This window comes from Otolemur garnettii, unplaced genomic scaffold, assembly GCF_000181295.1.
Source record: "Otolemur garnettii isolate 467f Iridium unplaced genomic scaffold, OtoGar3 scaffold00013, whole genome shotgun sequence".
Classification (NCBI taxonomy): Eukaryota; Metazoa; Chordata; class Mammalia; order Primates; family Galagidae; genus Otolemur; species Otolemur garnettii.
Window position 1 is genome coordinate 18,563,080 of NW_003852408.1, and position 21,434 is coordinate 18,584,513.

Genomic DNA, 21,434 nt, shown 5'->3' on the forward strand with positions numbered 1-21,434 from the left:
AAAAAAAAAAAAAAACTAGCCAGGCATTGTGGCCGATGCCTATAGTCCCAGCTACTGCTTGGGAGGCTGAGGCAAGAGGATTTCTTCAGCCCAAGAGTTTGAGGTTGCTATGAGCTATGATGACATGACATTCAACTAGGGACAAGAAAGTGAGACTCTCAAAAAAAAAAAAAAAAAGCCTAGTTTTTCAGTTGAAATTACATGTGTACATCAAGAGACTAGGATCTCAATAATGCCAAACAGCTCTTTTAATTGTGACTCAGTAACTGAACTTATAAAAGTGAGAAATATTATTTATTTCATTAACATTATGACACATGGATTTAAGTTCATGGCACTAATTCCTCAGAAATTAGATCTAAATAAAAGGAATAAAAATTTACTAATACTAGAATGCATTTTTATTATACCAACACAATTCTTAGCAAGAAAAATATTTTATATTAATTTTTAATCAATATAATTTAAAAATCTTAGAATACAACTCCATAAAATTTCTCAAAGGATAGGTTCACAGACACTTTTGTACTCTTACAAATTACTAAAGACAGCAAATATCTTTTGTTTCTGTGAGTTATACCTATCGAGACTTACCACGGTAGAACTTAAATTTTCAAATATATATTTACTTGAAAATAAATACAATAGAACTTTTACACAGTAACACATATTAACATTTGTTATAAAAAAACTATTTTCGGACACAGAAAAAAAATAATTGAGAAGAATGACACTGCTACAAATTTTGCAAATCTTTTTAATGTGTAGATAAAACCGGATGATCACCATATTTGCTTCCACATTCAACCTGTTGAAATGTGTTGTCCTGGTTGAGCTATTTGAAGAACCTCAGGCATATGTGTAGTTTGAAAATGGAGGACAACTTAAACCTCCTGAAAGAGGTCTATGCACCCCTAACCTTCCACAGTACTCTGAAAACTACTGATAAATGTGCTAAGCAACACTTTAGTTTGAGTCAGCTATCAGCTGGTCTTCTTTGAAAGTACTTGAATATTCCAAAGAAATGTCCTGAATTCTACTTAAATTCTTAGACGACTGGAAAAGTGCAAGAGGAGAAAGCAGAGGAGGAGGAGAGATGTCAGGGAATTTAATAATCGTATGATCTGGGTACCCTGTCACCGTTATCTGTAAAGATCAAAATTCTAATTTTAAAAAAATTGGAAGTCATTGCAGAATGATGGAAATACAAAGGACCTTTGAATTGCATGTTGAAAACAAAACAAAAAACCAAGACCAAAAGAGGCTAAAGGATTATCAAAAAAATTAATAATATATTTAGAAGAATTCTCAGAGCTTAAAGGTGATACCCGGCTTAAATCTAAGTAGGATTTTCATTTCATAAAATTACATGCAAATTCTCTAAGGAATATACTTACACACACTCTCTACATATGTATGTGGTATATATAAAAAATGTAAGTGTGCATGTATATATATTTACACACATACCTTCTGTGCATGTGTATGTGCACATGCACACACATATGCACACACAGAGGGTGCCAAAAAATGTATAAACCTTTTAAGAAAGGAAAAAACTGTATTAAAATTGTAATACTTACTATACAAGATATGACAATTAAGTTCGCAAACTCATCCTAGAAAAAGTGCTACATAAACTCATTGCTGAATATCACTACAGTCACCTTCCAAGTACTCCCCTTGAGAAGCTATGCATTGACACTAGTGCCTAGTCCACCCTTTAAAGCAATTTTGGAAATCTTTTTCTGGAATGGCCATCAGAGCTGTCATTGTACAAGGTCTGACAATTAAGTTTGCAAATTGCCACTGTGTGCTGAAGTTGGCAGCGCTGTACAACTCAGTGAGGTTTCATAACCAGGTACATCGGTATGTCACAAGTGTCTGTGTCAATGTGCGATGGTGTCTTGCTAAGTGGCATTCGCTTTTGTTGTTGTGTGTTTTTGTGTACCACACAACAATCAGTTCCAGTGGTCATTCCAGAAAAAGGGTTTCAAAAGTGCTTCAAAGGGTGGTCTAGGTGTTGCCATCAGAGCATAGCTTCCCAAGGGGAGTAGTTCAAAGGCGACCATTGTCATATTCAGCTATGAGGTATGTAGCACTTTTTCTAGGATGAGTTCGAGAACTTTATTGTTTGACCTTGAATGACTACCAATAACAAAAGATGAATACAGGTCACCTTTGACTTCTGCAATTACAAGAAGTACTAAAAGCAGTTACTCCTAGTGTTCATAATACATAAAACATCTCTTAATATGTGTAAACATTTTTTGGCACCCCCTAGTATACACAGAGAGAGATATCTAAAAAATACACGCATGTCCACACAAACTTGAAAAAGATTTCAGTTTCAAGAAACAATGGATGATATAGCCAAACTACACATTTTTTAGAGATTATCACTTGATACCTTCTCAATTTTTTTCTAGTCAAATTAAATATAACAAACAGATCTCAGACCATTGTACCTACTAAGGAAAATGACAGTACATCAAATACACAATTTAAAGTTTATAAAATAAACAATGCAATCAATTCTCAAATATTTAATCATGTTACCAACGTCTGAAGAAAATCATAAAAAGTTGTTTTAGTATCAACTATTCATTAAGTAATCTTTGTTAATTTTTTATCAAATAAGACTATTTCTATTACAAAAGGTATCCTAACCTTTTACTTACAATCTTTAAGGAAAATTTTTAAAGTTCTATTGCATAGGGACTACTGCACCCTCTCACAGAAGACAATGTATCTTATTTATAGACAAATATAATTCGTTCTTAACAAAAGAAAATATATATAATAAGCAATAAATATTCTTTAGAGAGTCCATGGCACAATTAAAGCTAATTTTTGGAGATCAAAATATACAATAGAAATAAAAGGCAAATTAAAAGATATAATTAATATGCTTACAATAACATGAATTTAAATTTAATTTTAGCAGCTCAAGGGCAACTTTTTCTTTTTTTTTTTTTTACTTTTAAATAGGTTTATTTTTATAACATATGTAGTTTTAAATTAATCTTTGAGGAATATTATCAGAGTCACTTTCTCTCCCTTCCTTGTTCCTCACTGCTTCCTTTTCTTTTTATTTTATTTTTTTTAATTTATTGTTGGGGATTCATTGAGGGCACAAGAAACCTGGTTTCACTGATCGCATTTGTTAGGTAAAGTCCCTCTTACAATCGTGTCTTGCCCCCAAAAGGTGTGGCACACACCGAGACCCCACCCCCTCCTTCCCTCTCTCTGCTATTTCCTTCCCCACCCCTCCCTCCTTCTTCCTCCCTCTGCTCTCCCCTTCCCCTACCCCCACCATGTCATTAATTGTCATCAATTGTCCTCACATCAAAATTCAGTACATAGGACTCATGCTTCTCTATTCTAAAAATCCAGGTAAAAAGAACCTAAAATGAGATTCAACAAGGTACAAACATGCCAGAAATCTAAAATGGCCACTCTTACAAGGTTATGATAAATAAAAGCTTCTAATAAATTGATAAAAGACTACTACTGTTATTTGGCTGGTAGATATAACAGCTACTACACTGTATTTCTTCCCTAGTTGTCCACTTTTGATTCATCTTTGAATTTATAAACATCTTCCAGCACCGTGGTCTCCAAGCCCCAGGCTGCAGACCAGTATGGGTCCATGGCCTGCTATGAACTGGCCACACAGCAGCAGATGAACAGCAGGCGAGTGAGCACAGCTTTGTCTGTATCCACAACAGCCCCCCATCACTGGCATCACCTCCTGAGCTCTACTTCCTATCAGATCAGCAGTGACATTAGATTCTCATAGGAGAGTGAACCCTACTGTAAACTGTGCAAGCAAGGGATCTAGGTTGTTTGCTCCTTATGAGACTCTAATGCCTGATATCTGAGATGAAGATGAGGGAGTGATGCTAGCACTGAGGAGTGACTGCAAATACAGATTATCATAGCACAGAGAGTGAGTGCATTATGGTGATTTATATAATTATTTCATTATATATTACAATGTTGTAATAATAGAAGTAAAGTATACCATGCAGGTGGATGAATCATCCTAAAGTCATCCCCCTCATAATCCATGGAAAAATTATCTTCCATGAAACCAGTCTCGGAAAAGGTTAGAGGTTGCTGTTCTAGCATGATACCACCATACAAAGAACCAATTACAGTTTCATTCATCATTTTTTCATTCAAGTATTAATTTATTTATCCACTAATTCAACTGCTATTTGTTTAGTGCCTACTATGTGCCAAGCACTATATTAGGTCTGTCTACCAGATACTGATAAAAATAATTGATATATAAGTCATTTTTAAAAACTCTTCTGGACTTAAGGTTGTCAAAGCAAGAAAATGATGAACAATCAATAACAATTCAGTTGTAGTTCACTGAAAATGCTGTATTTTAAAACTGTTCCTATAAATCTTTTGCATTGAGGTAGTCAACAGACTAATAAGTCTAGGCAGTAGATCTCACTCTGTGTCTACCATGAAGGAACTCTATTGGTAGGACGCATTAAAGATTGGCATTTACTATGATCTAGAGCCATTCATTTACAAATGAATGTAATCCATTGTGGCTTCATTAAATCTTCCTTTTCAGCTTTGTTTTTTTTTCAATTTTGAGAGGATAGATATTTTAGAAACGAATTACTAGATTCCTAGACTGAGGAAGTCTACAGAATATAGATGGATTGATTCAGAGTATAACATGGAGCAAAGTCTTACTATTTTGCACTGAGAAAATCAAATCTGCAATTGAATAAGGGTATCAAAATTTCCTTTATATTGCTCAGTATATAAAAGTTTAATCATTAAAAAAAAGCATCCTTCTTTATGTAGATATGAAAAATGTTTTTAAAACATTTTTTTCTATCAGGATTTTCAGTTTTTGAATGAGTTTTCAATTTTATAGGAATGCCATCAGTTTTATATATTTTTAATTGCTAGTACTGTAATTAAAAAGCATCTGTCAAAATATTCCTTAAAGCCTCCTAAGAAAAGTCAAAATATGTTAAGCATTCCCTGCAGAATCATGCCAGAGTGACCATGACATGGAGAATGACAACACAAAGAGGGAACATGACTACCTACCAAAAGTGAAGGCTTGATAACAAAGAAATGGAAATGAAGAAGACACGGCAGATTGCATTTAATAAGTAAGGTAAAGTATTTAATGAGTTTCAAAACTTCATATAAAAGTATCACTGCTAATGTATAGGCTACGGTAGTGTTCCCAATTCTCACCAGAATTTGAGTATCTGTAGCTTGTTCTTGGACCATCTGAATTGCTTTTGCCAGATCTTCTTCACCTTCTGGAATGCTAAAATTGTCGTCTGGTATCTAGGTCACAGATAGAGAGAAGGATAAAAAGAGTGAAGAGAAATATAAAGTCCCCTATTTCATTTTAGAAATAATTTTTGTTCACATAGCAAAGGATAAGAAAATACACTTTATGTAAGACAGTATGTCATTCTGAAGATCTATGAATAATGGATAACCAACAAGCAGGCAGCATTCTGACTTCCTTGTAAACATCACTCAATGTCACTTAAAATAAAGTCAAGATTAGCATGTGGTAACTGAGAAAATGACATGAAGGCTGTGTTGACCAGTTGATGGAAGTATTTCAGATTGCATGTGAAAACCCCACACTGTACCCTAGAAGTGCATTAATGTACATAGTTACCGTTCAATAAAAAAAAGAAAAAAAAAAAAAAAGATTAGCATGTGGGCAACTGCTTTTATCTATAATGGTAAATGTCATCTAACAATTCCATTGGAAAAAAAACCAGGCTCCCCTAAATGCTGCCCTCTCCCCATCCCAGGTATCCTCCACCATTACTTTTTCATAACTACTAGCAACTAACTACAAACTCTAGTTTATTGAAAAACCAAGCAAAACTCAGTGGTACAATCTTGAAATAATACAATGTTCTATAGTTATTTTAATGACAGTTAACACTTACTACATGCTTTTTATGTACTGATCACTGTTTTAAGCCCTTTACATTTATTAACTCTTTCAAGAACTTCATATTATACAAACTATCTCTGTTTTATCAGCAGCAATGAAAAACTCGTCTCCCATGTTTGTACTGTCTCTTGCTCTCCCAGGCTTACCAGTCTTGCCCCAAATTTTCATTCATGGCCCTGTCATCTAGGTATGACTTTATCCTCCATGTGTGGAAATAATGACAAGCCTCATGGAAAGAATGAAATAAAAGAAGCTCTGAGATAAGAACTACATAGATGAAGTACATTGAAGCTGGAAGGAAGCATAAGGCCTAAGTTCCAACTGAGTAGTAAGAATTTAGAATCCCAGCCAAGAGAAGACTGGATGGCAGCAAATACCTCCTGAACAGAGGTGACAGTCTATGCCATGGCTCCAGAAGGCAAGTGATAAGGAGCTCACTCCAAAGGACAATTAATTGGAAAACCTAAAAAGCCAGATGTTTTATCCAATCTAAATATTTAAATACAAGATTCATATCTCACTCTTAATACACTGATATTAGCTAAATTTGAAAAAATGTTTAAGGGAAAAATACGCTTATATATTTCAGAAAATAAAATGAATATTTCATGAGAATGACAGCAGTGAATTTACAGAATATTCAAAATTTAAAAATTACCTCTTCATATTCATAATCCTCTTCAGATGCTTCAGTTATAGTGACCTCTGAATATCTTGTCAAGTTTTAATCTCAGTAAGTATGAAATAAAATTATTGTATCAAAATTTTAGTTGATCTTAAAATATGGTATTGGATTCAATTATCTCACTAGAACTTGGTAAATACATGTAATTTTATTTGCTTAAATTTTGCCCCCAATATGGCCTATGAATCTAGATACTTAAAATTAATTTTTTTTGAGAGAAAGAAATTCTCACTCTATCACCCTACTTAGAACACCATGGCATCTACCCAGCCCACATAAACTTCAAACTCTTAAACTCAAGTGACCCTCCTGCCTCAGCCTCCTGAGTAGCTGGGACCACAGGAACTTGCCAAAAAGCCCCACAATTTTTTCTATTTTTTAGTAGAGATGGGGTCTTCCTCTTATTCAGGGTGGTCTCCAACTCCTGAACTCCGGTGATCCACCCATCTCAGCCTCCCAGAGTACTAGGATTACAGGAGTGAGCCACCACACCCAGTCTAAAATACAAAATTTTAGCGAGTATTTTAATTATTATTTTTCACAACCCAAATGCATGAAAAATGACATTTCTTTTCTCTTTGACTATTAGCCATCTAATGATTTCCACCTTGATTCCAACAAGACTCACACAAATATACATAGTGTCACAAGGCAACATAAATTAGAGACAAAAGAGTAAACGGCACATTGTGTATATGCATGTGTTAATTGGACATGGACAAATACACAATCGCATTTCAAAGTGACTCTGTAGTTTATAAATATGTATAACATATAAACTATAACAATAAATGAATTGGTAAGTGGAGGAGAGAAGGAAAACAGTAGAAATAAGATAAAGGTAAAGATGTAGTAAATGCCATAGGTCTCATGAGCTTTACCGTTTGGTCAGCAATCTTGCCAGAGTAGAAAAGGCAATTCATCAAGAATCATCTGAGAGATGAACCCTTTCCTGTGGTTCTACTTTACTGAGCAACTTTCTTATTTTGACTTTTAATCTCTTAAGTAATACTGCTCTCCAGCAAACACAGATACTATTAAGCTGGTGACAATTCACATACAAACTTATTTTCCACTGCATTCTGGCTTAAAATCAGTTTCTTAATGCCAAGCTGACTCTGAGCGCTAACAAAACTCACTTGCCCCTACCTGTTCAACAGTCCTTCAAATAACACCACTGATTCCAGTTAATTCATTTTTTTTCTACACCGTAGTCCCCTCACATCTGCTTCTTGTCTATCTGTCTGCTTGACCTTGACTTGACAATACTGTGCCTGGGTTTCTAGTTTGCTTTTGCCCAAGGGACTGTCTGTGGCTCCCTTGCCTCCCTGCTCTGAAGCCACAGCCCAAAGCACTATCCATTTCCAGGCCAAGGTTTGTAGTCAAGACCCAACCTAGACACAGACTGCAAATCTCTACTTGCTCTGGAAGGAATTTAGTGGCACTTTTGAGTTTGCGTAGTATGAATCAATTCCCTGGTACTTGGTCACCATGGGTGAACTAACTGGTAGTTTCTGCACTAGTAAAATCTGTACCAGATCCTGACATTGTAGATCCTATCAGAAAATTGGCCAATGTAACACCCATACTAAAACTGCCAGGGAGCCCCAAACCCAATGCCATACTACAGAAGACACAATGGCCAGAAGCCTTGAGAAGTATTCTGGCTAGGTATCACAGAGCAGAGCGTGAAGTGACAGTTGGTATGAGGAGGTGACAAACAACACTCTGCACACGGTCCAGAGCCAGAAGCCAAAGAACAATTTTCAGATCTGAGCAGCACACAAGGCTCCTCACACGCTGGTCTGTTCTGCTGCTGCATTTGTAGGTAGTGATCAGTGCCAGCAGCAACTGCATCATTATAAAGAACTGGACTGAGATGCATAGCTACTTATATTTGTACATGATTTCCCAAAGCTACTATAGATAGAAATCACTTTATAATATTTACCATCACTGCAAAACCAATGTATACAATCTAAAATCAGGCCTGGATCCTCCATGATCAACATTTTACTTATTAAACTGAAATAAAAGGACTATAAATAGCAAACATCATAGTCATGTTCCTTTTCTTAAGAATGCTAGTTTACGTAAAGTAAGTTAACCGAATAATATAAACCAATGATGGCAAGTGACAAGCATGCCTGTGGTCACTTGCCCCATTGCTGTTTGCTCCCTGCACTCAATACCACTGAGTTTTGATGAGGTCTCAGAGTTCTCTTTAATACCACATACTAGGGAGCTGGTAGAAAAGTGGAAAATTATTGGTCACCCCAGTCCTAAATAGCTATTGCAGATCTTCTGCCTCAGAAACTAGAAAATAACTCTTTTTTCAGCATATAAGGCTCATAGTTCTCATGGTGGGTGGTGGTGTATTTCTAGCTTCTAAGCCAGGAGATTCAAAAATATGGGTTCCACATATTACACTTCTACCTGAAAATGTAAAGGCTAAATAAAGGTCAAGATATTTGTTGTACTCCTTAGGCCACAGCCGCAGCACCGGCAGCACCTGGGAGCTAGTTAGTAATGCAGATTTTCAGCCCTCTCCCAGACTGAATTAGAATTTTCATTTAAAGATCCACAGACAATTCATATGCACATTAAAGTCTGCCAACACTGGAGGACACAAAACACATTTTTGTTTTTCCCTTCAAATAACCTATGACTTTCATACATGTAAAATCCAACACTCTGGCGTTACTAACAAGGCTCTTGGTCTAGATTCTATATTCAGATTGTCTACCCTTGAGATTTAAATATATGTAGGATACATATATTCTAATATTTAAGCACCATGGACAATTTAAGTTTTGCAATGATAAGAAACATATTGAGTATATAATTAAAAATTAAGGACTTTAAAAATGTTTTTTCACTTAATACTATAAATATTTCAGAGAAGTATCACTTTATAATGAACAAAAAAGTCTAAGACATTTATCTAAGGGAATAATTATATTTTAAAAAGATAAAAAGAAATCTATGCATAATATTTATAATTCTTTTCACTTACTAAACTATTTAATTTTGCAAAAAACCAAAATGTTAAAAATACACAACAAAATAATAAAAAGCCAAATGACAAACTTTAATTTTAATTAAAGGCATCAAAAAACATTACATTGCAGTTAAAGACTGGAAAGATAAAGTACTTAAAAAGACATCATGCATCTCAGATGCACCATTGACCTAGTGTTATTTTTGTATTTCAGATTCCAGAATCCTTGATTTTGCAGCTTCAAACAGTTGACTTTGGGACTGCATCCAGAGCTGAGGAGTTTGGAAGGACTAGCTTAAACTTACTTAACTCTCAGAAAGAGCTGCTGGAGGCAGGAAACCTTTTCAGTGGCCAGAAAACTTAAAGCCACTATCTAAAGAAGCCAAATTCGCAATATTAGAATGCCTAGAAATTTGTAATAATTAAAAGTTAATTAGGGGAGCAGTGACTCCAGTGAAGGGAGGTAGGTAACAAAAACAATACACTTTCCCAGGGTTCACATATTCTATTACTCTTCCTTGAACAAAGTCTTCTTTTAGATAAATAACAACAAAACCAATTAACCTCTAGCTTCCTCAGTACAAATTCATCCTAACTGCATCTTCCAATTGGAATAGGGTACTGCCAAACATCCACTGCCATACATTAATAAATAGTCTCTACTCTGTAATACAATTGGGAACCGTACCCAAAGTGGCTTGATTTCTAAAAGAAAATTCATTCACAAAAGACAATCAACTTTCTTTCCAAATTCTAAAGATAACTGCTTGGCCTTTTAATTATTACATAGTTAAAATCTAGCCTTATCTTTTATATTGTTGCAAATACTTTTTTTTTTTTTTTTAGGAATGATAGAGTGATTGTTTATTAGAAGATAGGAAAGCTTCCAACACAATGGATGGGGTCCCTAAAGGGTTGCCTGCAAATATTTTTCTAATGAAGAGTTCTACAGAGTACTCATGTAGAGTTACTCTTTGTAACTAAGTTTCTTAAATTTCTGCTGATAGCTAAGAACTATGTTGCTGTGTATGTCTGTATCTTCCTTGTGGAAGTTTAAAATATATAAAGCAATCATACTGCAAAGTTCTCAGAAGAGAAATAGGTGGTACTGTTACAGCTAAGGTATGACAAGGAAAGGGTGTTGCAGGGATAAGAATTCCTTTTCCCTAAGAACAGTATCTAAATTGTTATAAAAAGACATGTGGCCTTTATTAATGACACATTTGCCCCAAGGTGGATCCTGGCTTGTTCTGGTTTAGACCACATTAGTCCAACCATGTTCTTTATGTTTAAATGTTCAAGAGCAGAAAAGTGGATGATTTCCTGGAAAATTCAAGTCAACCTCTTTTAAAGGATTGCTTAGTATTGATAATTCATTGTCTAGTGTACTAGGAGCATCTGTTCAGTTATAAATAAGGGAAGTCCAGGGCCAAATGCAGATTAGAAGTGATTAAGTATACGTGCAAAGCAGAGGACATCAGATTTCTGATTCATTTGTGCATATAATTTTTATTTATCCCTCGCAGTAGCTCAATTAAATTACCTAAAAGCTAAAGACGTTAAACCAAAGAAAGTCTCACTTCAGCAACTATCATAATTGCCTTTAGAAACAATGTCAAATAACATGATACAGGCAACTCTTAATTATGCATGTGAGAAAAGCCTAAGGATATAAGAATAATTGGCATTCACAAGTAATCCTCAAACTTCATTTTAACTAACAGTTAAAGACTCTTCCATGACTAAATCTCTTCCCTTAATACTGAATATTGCAAAATAGACTGGTCAACTGTTTAACTTTGCCATCCTCTGACTACCCTTTGGTTGAAACACAAATAGTAGAGACTTAATCAAAGAGAGACAGAAAAAAATCAAAAGGTCAGATAGTTCACAAACTGGACGATAAAATTCTAAAAAATTAGACTTATCTTTGTAAATGTCATTCATTATTCATAAGTCTTCCTAAGACAGATTTGCAAACTGCTACCTGTTCATAGCTGTGACTCAGTCATCTCCCTGCAAATTAAGTAAACCCAATTTCCATTGCTAAAAGTTACATATGTTGGAATCCTACCATTTATTTCACAAAGATGTTTGCAAAAAGCTTCCTCATTGTATTATTCTCATGTTAACAAACTATGTAATTATACAAATTATTTTTATAAGAAAAATTACAAAATGACTGGTTACCATTCACTAGTAAGGACACTGGATAACTTCGTACTTATGATAGCTCAGAAAGAATTATTCCAATCAATTTTTCAATTTAAAAAGGAATATTACAGGCCAGGTGCCATAACTCACACCTGTAATCCTAGCACTCTGGGAAATTGAGGTGTGTGCATTGCTGGTCTGAGCCAGAGTGGGACCCCTCTTTAATAATAGCAGAGCATTGTGGTGGGAGCCTGTAGTCCCAGCTACTTGGGAAGTCAGGGCAAGGCAAGACAATCACTTAAGCCCAAGAGTTTGAGGATGCTGTGAGGTGTGAATGCCACAGCACTCTACTGAGGGTGACAAAGTGAGACTCTGTCTCAAAAAAAAAAAAAAAAATTAAAAGTAATATTCCTGGGGAAAAAGTAGCCTGTTACAGCTATAAAAACAGAAGATAAAGCTTCTTTTTTTTTTTTTTTTTTTTGGAGTTTTTGACTGGGTCTGGGTTTTGAACCTGCCACCTCCAGCATATGGGGCGGGTGCCCTACTCCTTTGAGCCACAAGTGCCACCCAATAAAGCCTCATTTCTGACACAAATATACCCAGGTATTTCATTCAAAGCTATTTCAATCCACTGAAATTTATATTTCTACAAGATCATTTTTGCAGCCAATAAAATTCTACATATTTTATTTAATATTTTAACTAAAGTCACCAAAGCTCTCTGTAACATGGATGTGTACCGACCCTGAGTTAGGACCAGTTAAATGGCTTGTCAAAGTTCACAAAATGAATCATTTCTGGATCTCTGAAATCTCAAATTAAAGTTAGAGGTATGATAGCTGGACAAAAAAGTAAGACAAGGCAGACTGGAGTTTCCTTGCTACCATTAAGAATAAAACAGATAACCATCTCTCTCTTACCTGCCTGCAGAAAGGAGTTCGATGTATTTTTCTCAAGAACCCTCCCCATCTGTCCAGTAAGATCAATCTATGTACCTACAGGAGGAGCCTTACACAAGAAAACAGTGAACCAAATTAGCCATATATGGTTAATTTTTCTGAGACTCCCACTAATAATTGCTCACCAGTTTATTTTCTAACATGTCTGAACATTGTCAATTTATTAGATCATTTAGTTGCTCAATAAAAAAGAGCAATTGTTGTTATTATTAAATAATCAAAATCAAATCTATCCAGGAAGGTGATCCAAAAATTTAAGCAATGGACAATCTGCCATTCTACATGGCATCAGGAGTTGCGTATTCTGAGTTTGAGCTCCTCGAGGTCCAATGGCAGCGGCTTCTACCTACTCTTCCAAGCTTACCCTAAGAAATTTATGCAAAAGCGTGAGTGCTTATTAGGATAAACCTGTTCACTGAAAGGAGGGCTGCATCAGTTTGTTGTGTCTCCTCACATAAAAAGCAACATTCCACTCAGAATTTACTGAGTGGTTACTAAGTGTGAGGCCCTGCAAGGTCTCCCAACTCTTCCAACAGGCACCGGGCACCCTACACTTGTCAAAAGCGAGAAATTCATTAAGCAGCTATGGGGGGTGGGGGGCGGGGGCCCAGAGTGGCAAAGACACCACCTTGAGGACCCACAGCCGTGCCCCCGGCCCGGTGGCCCTAAGCCTCCTACAGCGCCCCCAGCGGTGGGTAAGCCCTGGCCTCCGCCAGCAACACCGGTCACCGCTGCAGCGCTGCAGGCCGCGCCTCCACGGGAAGGATACGCTCCAGGTAGTAGGCGCCCTCGGAGGCCGCCGAGTCCGCCGCGTCCCCGGCTGCCGTCAAACCTCCGGCCGCCCCCAGACCCCCGCCAGTCGTCAGACCCCCGCCTGGCGTCACACTCCTGGCCGCCAAACCCCCGCCTGGCGTCAAACTCCCGCCCGCCGTCGAACTCCCTGCCAGGGCTTCTTCCAGAACCCGCAGGGCCACGGTGGCTATCCCTTGCTGAGCAGCCATTTGTGGCGCTGCAGGCTCAGGCCCCAGCCCGGCCCCGGCCCCAGCCCCGGGCAGCCCCACTGCAGTCCCTAAGGGCAACCGCGACGGCGTCTCCCGACGGCCCCCCGCAGCTCTCGCGAGATCTCTGCTCCCTCACGCGCCCTCCCACCCGAGACCAGTCCCGGGCGCGAAAGGGCTTCCTCGAGTCCTGCGCGCGGGTGACCGGCCCGCTTCCGCGGTTACCCTGACAACGTTGTTGCCTGGTTACCATGAGAGCTTGAGACGCAGCTCCTGGAAAGCGCGAGATGCTTGGATTACAGCTTTTTAGGGAGGCAGCTTGGTTTCCTTTCACTTTGACCCTAGCATTTCTTTCTCTCTTGGTTTCCTTCCCTCAATTGCCTTTCTCTTTGTTCTCACGGGCCTATTGTTAGGCCTTGAATTTTAGATGTTTGTAGAGCCCCAAGCGTGAGTTCCCAGGGAAAACTCCTAGAAAAGAGGAATATGTTCAGTGCCTGGAGGAAAAATCAAAAGCGGAGTGGGGGTGGGGTATCTCGAAATCGTAAAAGAGAGACTGACCCAGGGAAGCTCTGGAGTTGTTGCCTTAGTCAATGTCTTAATTTTGATTTTACTGTATTTATTTGGACATCTTTGACTTTGGTTTCGTACACTGGGACTTGAATAGTATTTGTAACATTGATTTTTGCCAAAGTGAAGCCACTGTCATGAAAATTATGAGCCACACATGGCCCTAACATAACGTGTAGATATTTGCCTAATTGTGTGTCCTGTTGCCTTGACAGGATCTTTCTCAGATTTATGTTATTTATGTATCAGAAGCATCATCAAAGACCTTTTTCTTGAAAATTCTTTTTTCTGCATTTCTCGATGAAAACTGCATACTGAACAATGACTCTATAAACACTTATTTATTACCAAAAAGTAGTGGTGACTTCCTAAAGAGGTCCTTGAAAGCCTGTTAGAGCGAGAGAGGTGTCATTCAGAGCCTGGTTCCTCTCCTTACTAGCTATGAACCCTTGAGCAAACTATTTAATGCCTCTAGACCTCAGTTTCCTCATTTGTAAATAAGGATATTATTACTTACCTCAAAGGGTTGCAAGATGTAAAATGACAAAAAATGTTAAGAACTTACAAGGCACAGAGAAGACAATGAGAAATGTTAGGTGTTATGTTTGGAAAATATATTTGTTTGATTTTGTTTTGTTTTTTAAAATAAGCATCACAATTAGGCGTAATAATTGGAGAATTCATTCAGGGTATATGTTCTTTTACTAACTTACTTTTTGTCCTTGACTTTTCACATTAAACATACCCTAAGTACTCATTACATGCAAGGGACAATTAGAGGAGGCTGAAAATGAAGAAGAATTCTGCAATTGGGGAATTCATGGCTTTTAAAGAAAGTCTGCTCTTTCTTTTAGGAGACATTACTTCATCCTTGGAGGTTGTAGACTGTAAACCCAGGACTAAGAAATGACCTGGGTCCTTAGATTTTTGGCATACTCAGTAAGATGTGTGAGCGTGAGAGAAACAAGGAGGAGCATATCTTAGAACAATCAATGTTTACTTTTGACTTTTGTATTTGTTTTTTGCAATGGCTCTTTTTTTTTTTTAATTTTTAGATGAAGTATGTCATCTTCTGTAGACAGATTTGTCCCCTGGCTCTTCTGTATGACCTTAATTGATTGAGTTCTCTGACCTTAGTTTCCTGCTCTCTAAACCAGAGATTTTAATACCTATCTTACTAAAATTAAATAGTAAATAAGAGTAAACATGGAAAAAGTGCTTATCGTGAGGTCTAGTATATCAGATGTTGTCAGTAAGTATTTGTAAATAAAATGTGTTTAAAATATTGAGTGATTATGCTAAACCTAAATTGAATTTTATATGTGTAAAAATCTTCAATATATATATCTTCAATATATCATTTTTAAGATATAATTTAAATATTTTTTAAATATTCAGCATGTTAAGAAGGAAAAGATTTTAAGATTCCTTAAAAAAATGAATAAGTTATGGCCAGTATTCACTGCTTAAGGTAAGGACGAGGGAAAGATTCTTGTCGAAAGAGCTCAAAAGAAATCTTATAACTCAAAGAAGTATCATTAACTATGCTCCACAAAAAAAATTTTTTTGAGTCTAATTATATAAAGTTTCCAAAATTTTAATTCAGAGTTACCAATTTGATTATATTCGTTTCATGAATTTCAAATTTAAGAAGTCACCCAAGATATTTGTTGCTCAGCTATAATTTGAAAAACATTTCACAGGAACCTATGCTCCAAGGCTTTTAAAAATTCAAATTGGAAACAATTTTACCATTTTATTTTATAAAGCTTTTGGTCTCTACAATGAATGAGCAATATTCTAAAAAGCAATGAAATAAAAGCAAAAAGAATCTTAACAAGTATAACCAGACCAGTAATTGCCTTCAAATAAAAACAGAATACAACCTTTCATAGGATTTACTAATATCTTAAAAATAGTGTGACTTTGCAAGGGATGAGTTTGAAAATAAACATGTTACATTAGAATTTGTATTCTGTTAATTGCTGGTTTAATTAAAAAGAGATGTAGAAGCCTTAATGATGTGAAAACACAAAAACTTCAGATCATGGTGGTTTGAGTTACAGTGCATTTCTATCCTATATTATTTCCTTTTTAATATATTTTATAGATTTCCTTTGGGGGGAAAAAAGAAATTACTTTAACATTTTTATGAATGAATAGCAAACTGTCTACTTTCCCTTTACACGTGTTCCTCAAAGAGGTATATAAGGAAAATTAATGAGGCCAGTAAAATGATGCAACAACCACAAAGGACAACACATTTTTTCTGCCCCCAGCCTAATTGCTCCATTTGTATAAAGGTAAAATTATTTTTAAAAGCAACGCTGAATTGTATCTGACAATGGATATATATTCTTTGCATTTCTACCTTCAAAGCAGAAAATAATCACATGCAAAGATATAGTAAAGTACTATTCAATTTTAAGAAGTTCAGAGCATTCATTTGCTACAGATAGAGCTCAAGCCATTTACTGGTGCATCTTTTTATAAAAGTAGCTATCTTGTTTTCTCACAAAACTTCACAGTAAGTGGTAGCCAGTTTTAGAATTTCTGAATTCATAAAAGTAGTGGTAATTGACTGTGGTAGAAAATTATCATTTCAACCATACAGCATATAGTTTTTCTTTTTCACTAACAACCATTTGAAAATCCATTTTTGCAGTGTTCTGAGCCAATGAGGTTTAAACAAGGTCAAACCTCGGAAGAATATATGGCCCAGTTTTAACCCAAAAAGAACATCTCATTTCTCTTGGCTACGGTGATCAGTTCTGTAGTCAGCATGTGTCCTAAAAGATGCCAGAAAGATTTAGTAAGAATTCATTGGGAATTTTAAAGTAGAAAAGAGACTTTTATTCTGTCCCTTGGGACTTAAGATCTGGACTTGTTACTGTTGCCTTACCAGTATAAAGAAAATTTCTAATTAAGAATTTGAAGTAGTGAGAGGTATGGTCCAGTTTTCAATCTTTAACATGTACCTACCTATTTCTCTGAACACCATTTATTAAATAGAGATTTGTTTCCCCAGTGTATCCTTTTGCTTGCTTTATCAAAGATCAGATGATGATATGAGGCTGGTTTTATCTCTAGGTTTTCTATTCTGTTCCATAAATCTATGTCTCTATTCTTATGGCAGTACCATGCTGTTTTGATCACTGTAGACTTGTAGTGTAATGTGAGATCTGGTTTCTTAGAACTGCATTGGCTATTTGTGTTAATCGGTATGTAATGATGTTGGTGTTTTAATGGGAACTGCATTAAATGTGTCGATCTCTTGGGTGGTATAGACATTTTAACAATGTTGATTCTTCCCAGCGATGAGCATGATATTTTCTCTCATTTGTTAACTTCTTCTGCTATTTCTTAACTCAGGGTTTTATAGTTCTCTTTGTAAAATCCTTCACATCCTTTGTTAGGTATATTCCACGTTATTTGATTTTCTCTGAAGCTGTGATTTTCTCTCAATACTGTGAACGTATTGTGTCTTTGGTTCTCAGTTTCACTGGTACGAAGGCTACTGATCAGTGGATATTGATTTTATATCCTGAGATGTTACTGTATTTCTTGATTACTTCCCAGCATCTTGTGGTTGAGTCCCTGGAGTTTCCTAAGTATAAGATCATATGATGCAGAAAAGAATGAAAGTTTGACCTCCTCTGTCCACATTTGTATACCATTGATATCCTTGCTTGATATCTCTTGCTTGATTACATTGGCTAGGCCTTCCAGCACTACGCTGAATAGTAGTGGTGATAGTGGGGGTTGTTCCAGTTATAAGTGGAAATTCTTTCAGTTTTACTCCATTCAGTATGATATTGGCATGTATTTGTTGTAGATAGCGTCCATCACTTTAAGAAATGTCTCATCTACTCCTGTTTTCTTAAGTGTCCTTATGGGAAATGATGCAGAATGTGTCAAATGCCTTTTCAGCATCTGTGAAGGAGATCATGTGGTTTTTGGTTTTGTGTCTATTTATGTGGTAAATTACATTTATGGATTTTTGTATGGTGAACCAGCCTTGCATCCCTGGGATATCTAGACTCACACCTCTCACCACTTACAAAAATTAACTCATGCTGCATAAAGATTTAAATCTATGACACAAAACTAAAAAATCTCTAAAAGGAAATGTGGGAAAGGCTCTTAATGATATTGGGCTAGGGAACAAAGTTATGAAGAAGACCCCATTGGCAATAGCAGCAACACCAGAAATAAATAATTGGAAACTAATCAAGCTTAAAATCTTCTGCACAGCTAAGGACCCAATAAACAAGGCAAACAGGCAACCTTCAAAGTGTGAAAAGATGTTTGTATGTTACAAATCTGACAAAGGGCTAATGACCAGAATCTACAAAGAACTCAAGCAAATTAACAAGGACAAACTACCCAATTAATCACAGGTGTAAGAGACATGAACAAACCTTCTTCCAAAAAGACAGATGAATGGACAACAAACAAAAAATGCTGATTGTCCCTAGTCATCAGAGAAATGCGTATCAGAACAACCTTGAGATATCACCTAACCCCAGTGAGAATACCCCACATCACAAAGTCCCAAAGCTAGAGATCCTAGTGTGGGTATTGAGAGAAGGGAATACTTAGACACTTTTGGTGGGATTGTAAACTAGTATAGCTTTTTTGGAAAGAAGTATGAAGAATCCTCAAAGAGCTAAAAGTAAACCTTATAATTTGTTTGTGCTGGCTAACAAATCCCATTGCCAGCTATCTACCTAATAGAAAAAAATCATTTTATCACAAGGATATTTGCACTCAAATGTTCATAGCAGCACAATTCATAACCACAAAGATGTGGAAACAACCCAAGTGCCCATCAACCCACGGATGGATTAGTAAACTGTGATATATATACAAGGTATCCATAAAGTTCAATTTATATAAATTGCACACAAACTTTAGGGATATGCCGTGTATACCACAGAATACTATTTAGCCATAAAAAGATGTAGACGTTACATCTTTTTTATTTATGTGGATGGAGTTAAAGAACGTTCTCCTTAGTAAAGTATCTCAAGAATGGAAAAACAAATACCCTCTGTACTCAATACTAATTTGAAACTAGTAGATGAACAAATACAAGTCCACATAAGAAAAAAAAACACATTAAATTTATGTAAGGGGAAAGTAGGGGAAACTAGAGAAGGGGCTTAATTAGCTGCAACGGAGGGGCAAATGACCCAGCTCCTGGGTGAAATACTGCGTGATCTGGGTGCCCAGGACATGATCTAACAAATGCAAACAATGTAACCCAATCATAGATATCCTTATATTAATCTGGAATTTTTAAAAAAAATATTGAGTCAACATGGAAAACCCACATGAAAAAAGAAAAAAATTGAGCACACATAAAATCACTTAAACATACATTACTTTGTCCTCTGAGAGGGCCCAGAAGCAATAACATTCCCATAACAATGAACATTCTAAATCTTAGATCAATCTTGATTTGTTTTGGTTTTTTTTTGAGGTGGAGTCTCTGTTGCCTGGGCTACAGTGCTGTGGCTCACAGCAACCTCACACTCCTGGGCTCAATCAATCCTCCTGCCTCAGCCTTCTGAGTAACTGGAACTAGAGGCACCCACCACAACACCCAGCTATTTTTTTCTATTTTTAATACAGAAGCGGGTCTCAGTCTTGCTCAAGCTAGTCTTGAACTCCTAAACTTAAGTGATCCTCCTACCTCAACCTCCCAGAGTGCCAGGATTACAGGCATAAGCCACTAAACCCAGCTGAGAGTAGTTTCTGATATCATTTTCTAAAAGTATAATGGCTCCTTGGAGAAATGGCTAATTTAGGGTTGGCCAGGAATAAGCAAGATGACCCTAGACAATCTTACAGCACCAGGAAGTAAAAATTCAAAACTAAAAGACTCTCACAGTGCTGGAGATACATAGAAGGAACACACAGCCAATTGAAAGAACTCCTAGGGGGACACAGAATAATTTCAGCAACAAAATTAATAGAGTATACAGAATTATAACTCAAAGTATAAAATAATGTCTATTCCTGGATAATCAAGATATTTTACGAAAATTCCCAGAAAGTCAAATGGCTACTGGATTACAAAAATAAATTTAGAGGGAAATAAATGTTCCATTTTCTAAGAAACTGTCAGTCATTAAAAAAAAAAAAAACCTGACTCTTTTAAGTAAGATTGTTTGTTTACAATTTTAGCTTCTGAAAGTAAAAAGTAATCTGTAAAGTGCTTCTGAAAATTTATTTTTTCTACATGACTTTATTACTGTGGAGACTGTTCAACCAAATACCCACTGCCACCCACAGCACTCCCAGCAAATGTTACCCATCCACTGTTACCCCATCTTTGGTGATACCACCCACATGGAGGCATCTACTCTTGTAGTGAAGAGCTAAGCCCCCAGATAAAGACGTATGTTAGATGCAATTTCAAAAACCTTCATGGTCATTGTTTTCCAATTCTGAGAATAAGAACAGTGGTAGCTAATGTCTTTTCAAAGATACTCTTCTCTACAGTATGTATAGTAGGCTAACATAACATACATGTTTGTACAGTATTCATTTGTTAACAATGTATTTTAGACTTTGATCATATGTCGGTATAGTGAAATGGCATATGCTTTCAAGTGGCTATCTTGCTACTTTATGCAGATATGCTCTAATTCAGGGGTCCTCAGACTTTTTAAACAGGGGGCCAGTTCACTGTCCCTCAGACCACTGGAGGGCCAGACTGTGAGGCCCTGGGACGAGTCAGCTGCTAAGCAGGACAGGCAGCGGCAAAAACACCCTGCAGGCCGGATAAATGTACTAGGTGGGCCACATGTGGCCTGCAGGCCGTAGTTTGAGGAAGCCTGCTCTAATTGATTTAAGTAAGCTTTACGCCATTTTTCCAGTTTTACTTAAATCTTGGCACTCCCCCAAATCTGGGAATGAGAACAATCTTCTTCCCTTCTTTCTAACCCAAGCTGACCCAAGTGGGAAGATCAGTAATGTACCATATACTTCCCAAAACCTACGCCTCCTCTCGTTCTCTGTCTGGAATTAAGTCAGTTCACTGTTGACTATTGTATAGAAACTTCTCCTGAGACATAATAAAATATTGAAC

At 36.6% G+C, this 21,434-nt stretch overlaps 1 protein-coding gene across 1 annotated transcript in view; it reads right to left on the minus strand.

The window, feature by feature from the left end:
- SPAG16 (sperm associated antigen 16) overlaps window positions 1-13,771 on the minus strand; it is a 25,295-nt gene extending 11,524 nt beyond the window's left edge. The window contains exons 1-4 of the mRNA XM_012802158.1: window positions 13,708-13,771; window positions 13,540-13,602; window positions 6,630-6,676; window positions 5,242-5,337 (exon numbers count right to left, since the gene is read on the minus strand). Coding sequence (XP_012657612.1) covers window positions 5,242-5,337; window positions 6,630-6,676; window positions 13,540-13,602; window positions 13,708-13,771 — 270 coding nt within the window. The remainder of the gene's footprint in view (window positions 1-5,241; window positions 5,338-6,629; window positions 6,677-13,539; window positions 13,603-13,707) is intronic.
- Between the last annotated feature and the right edge of the window lie 7,663 nt (window positions 13,772-21,434).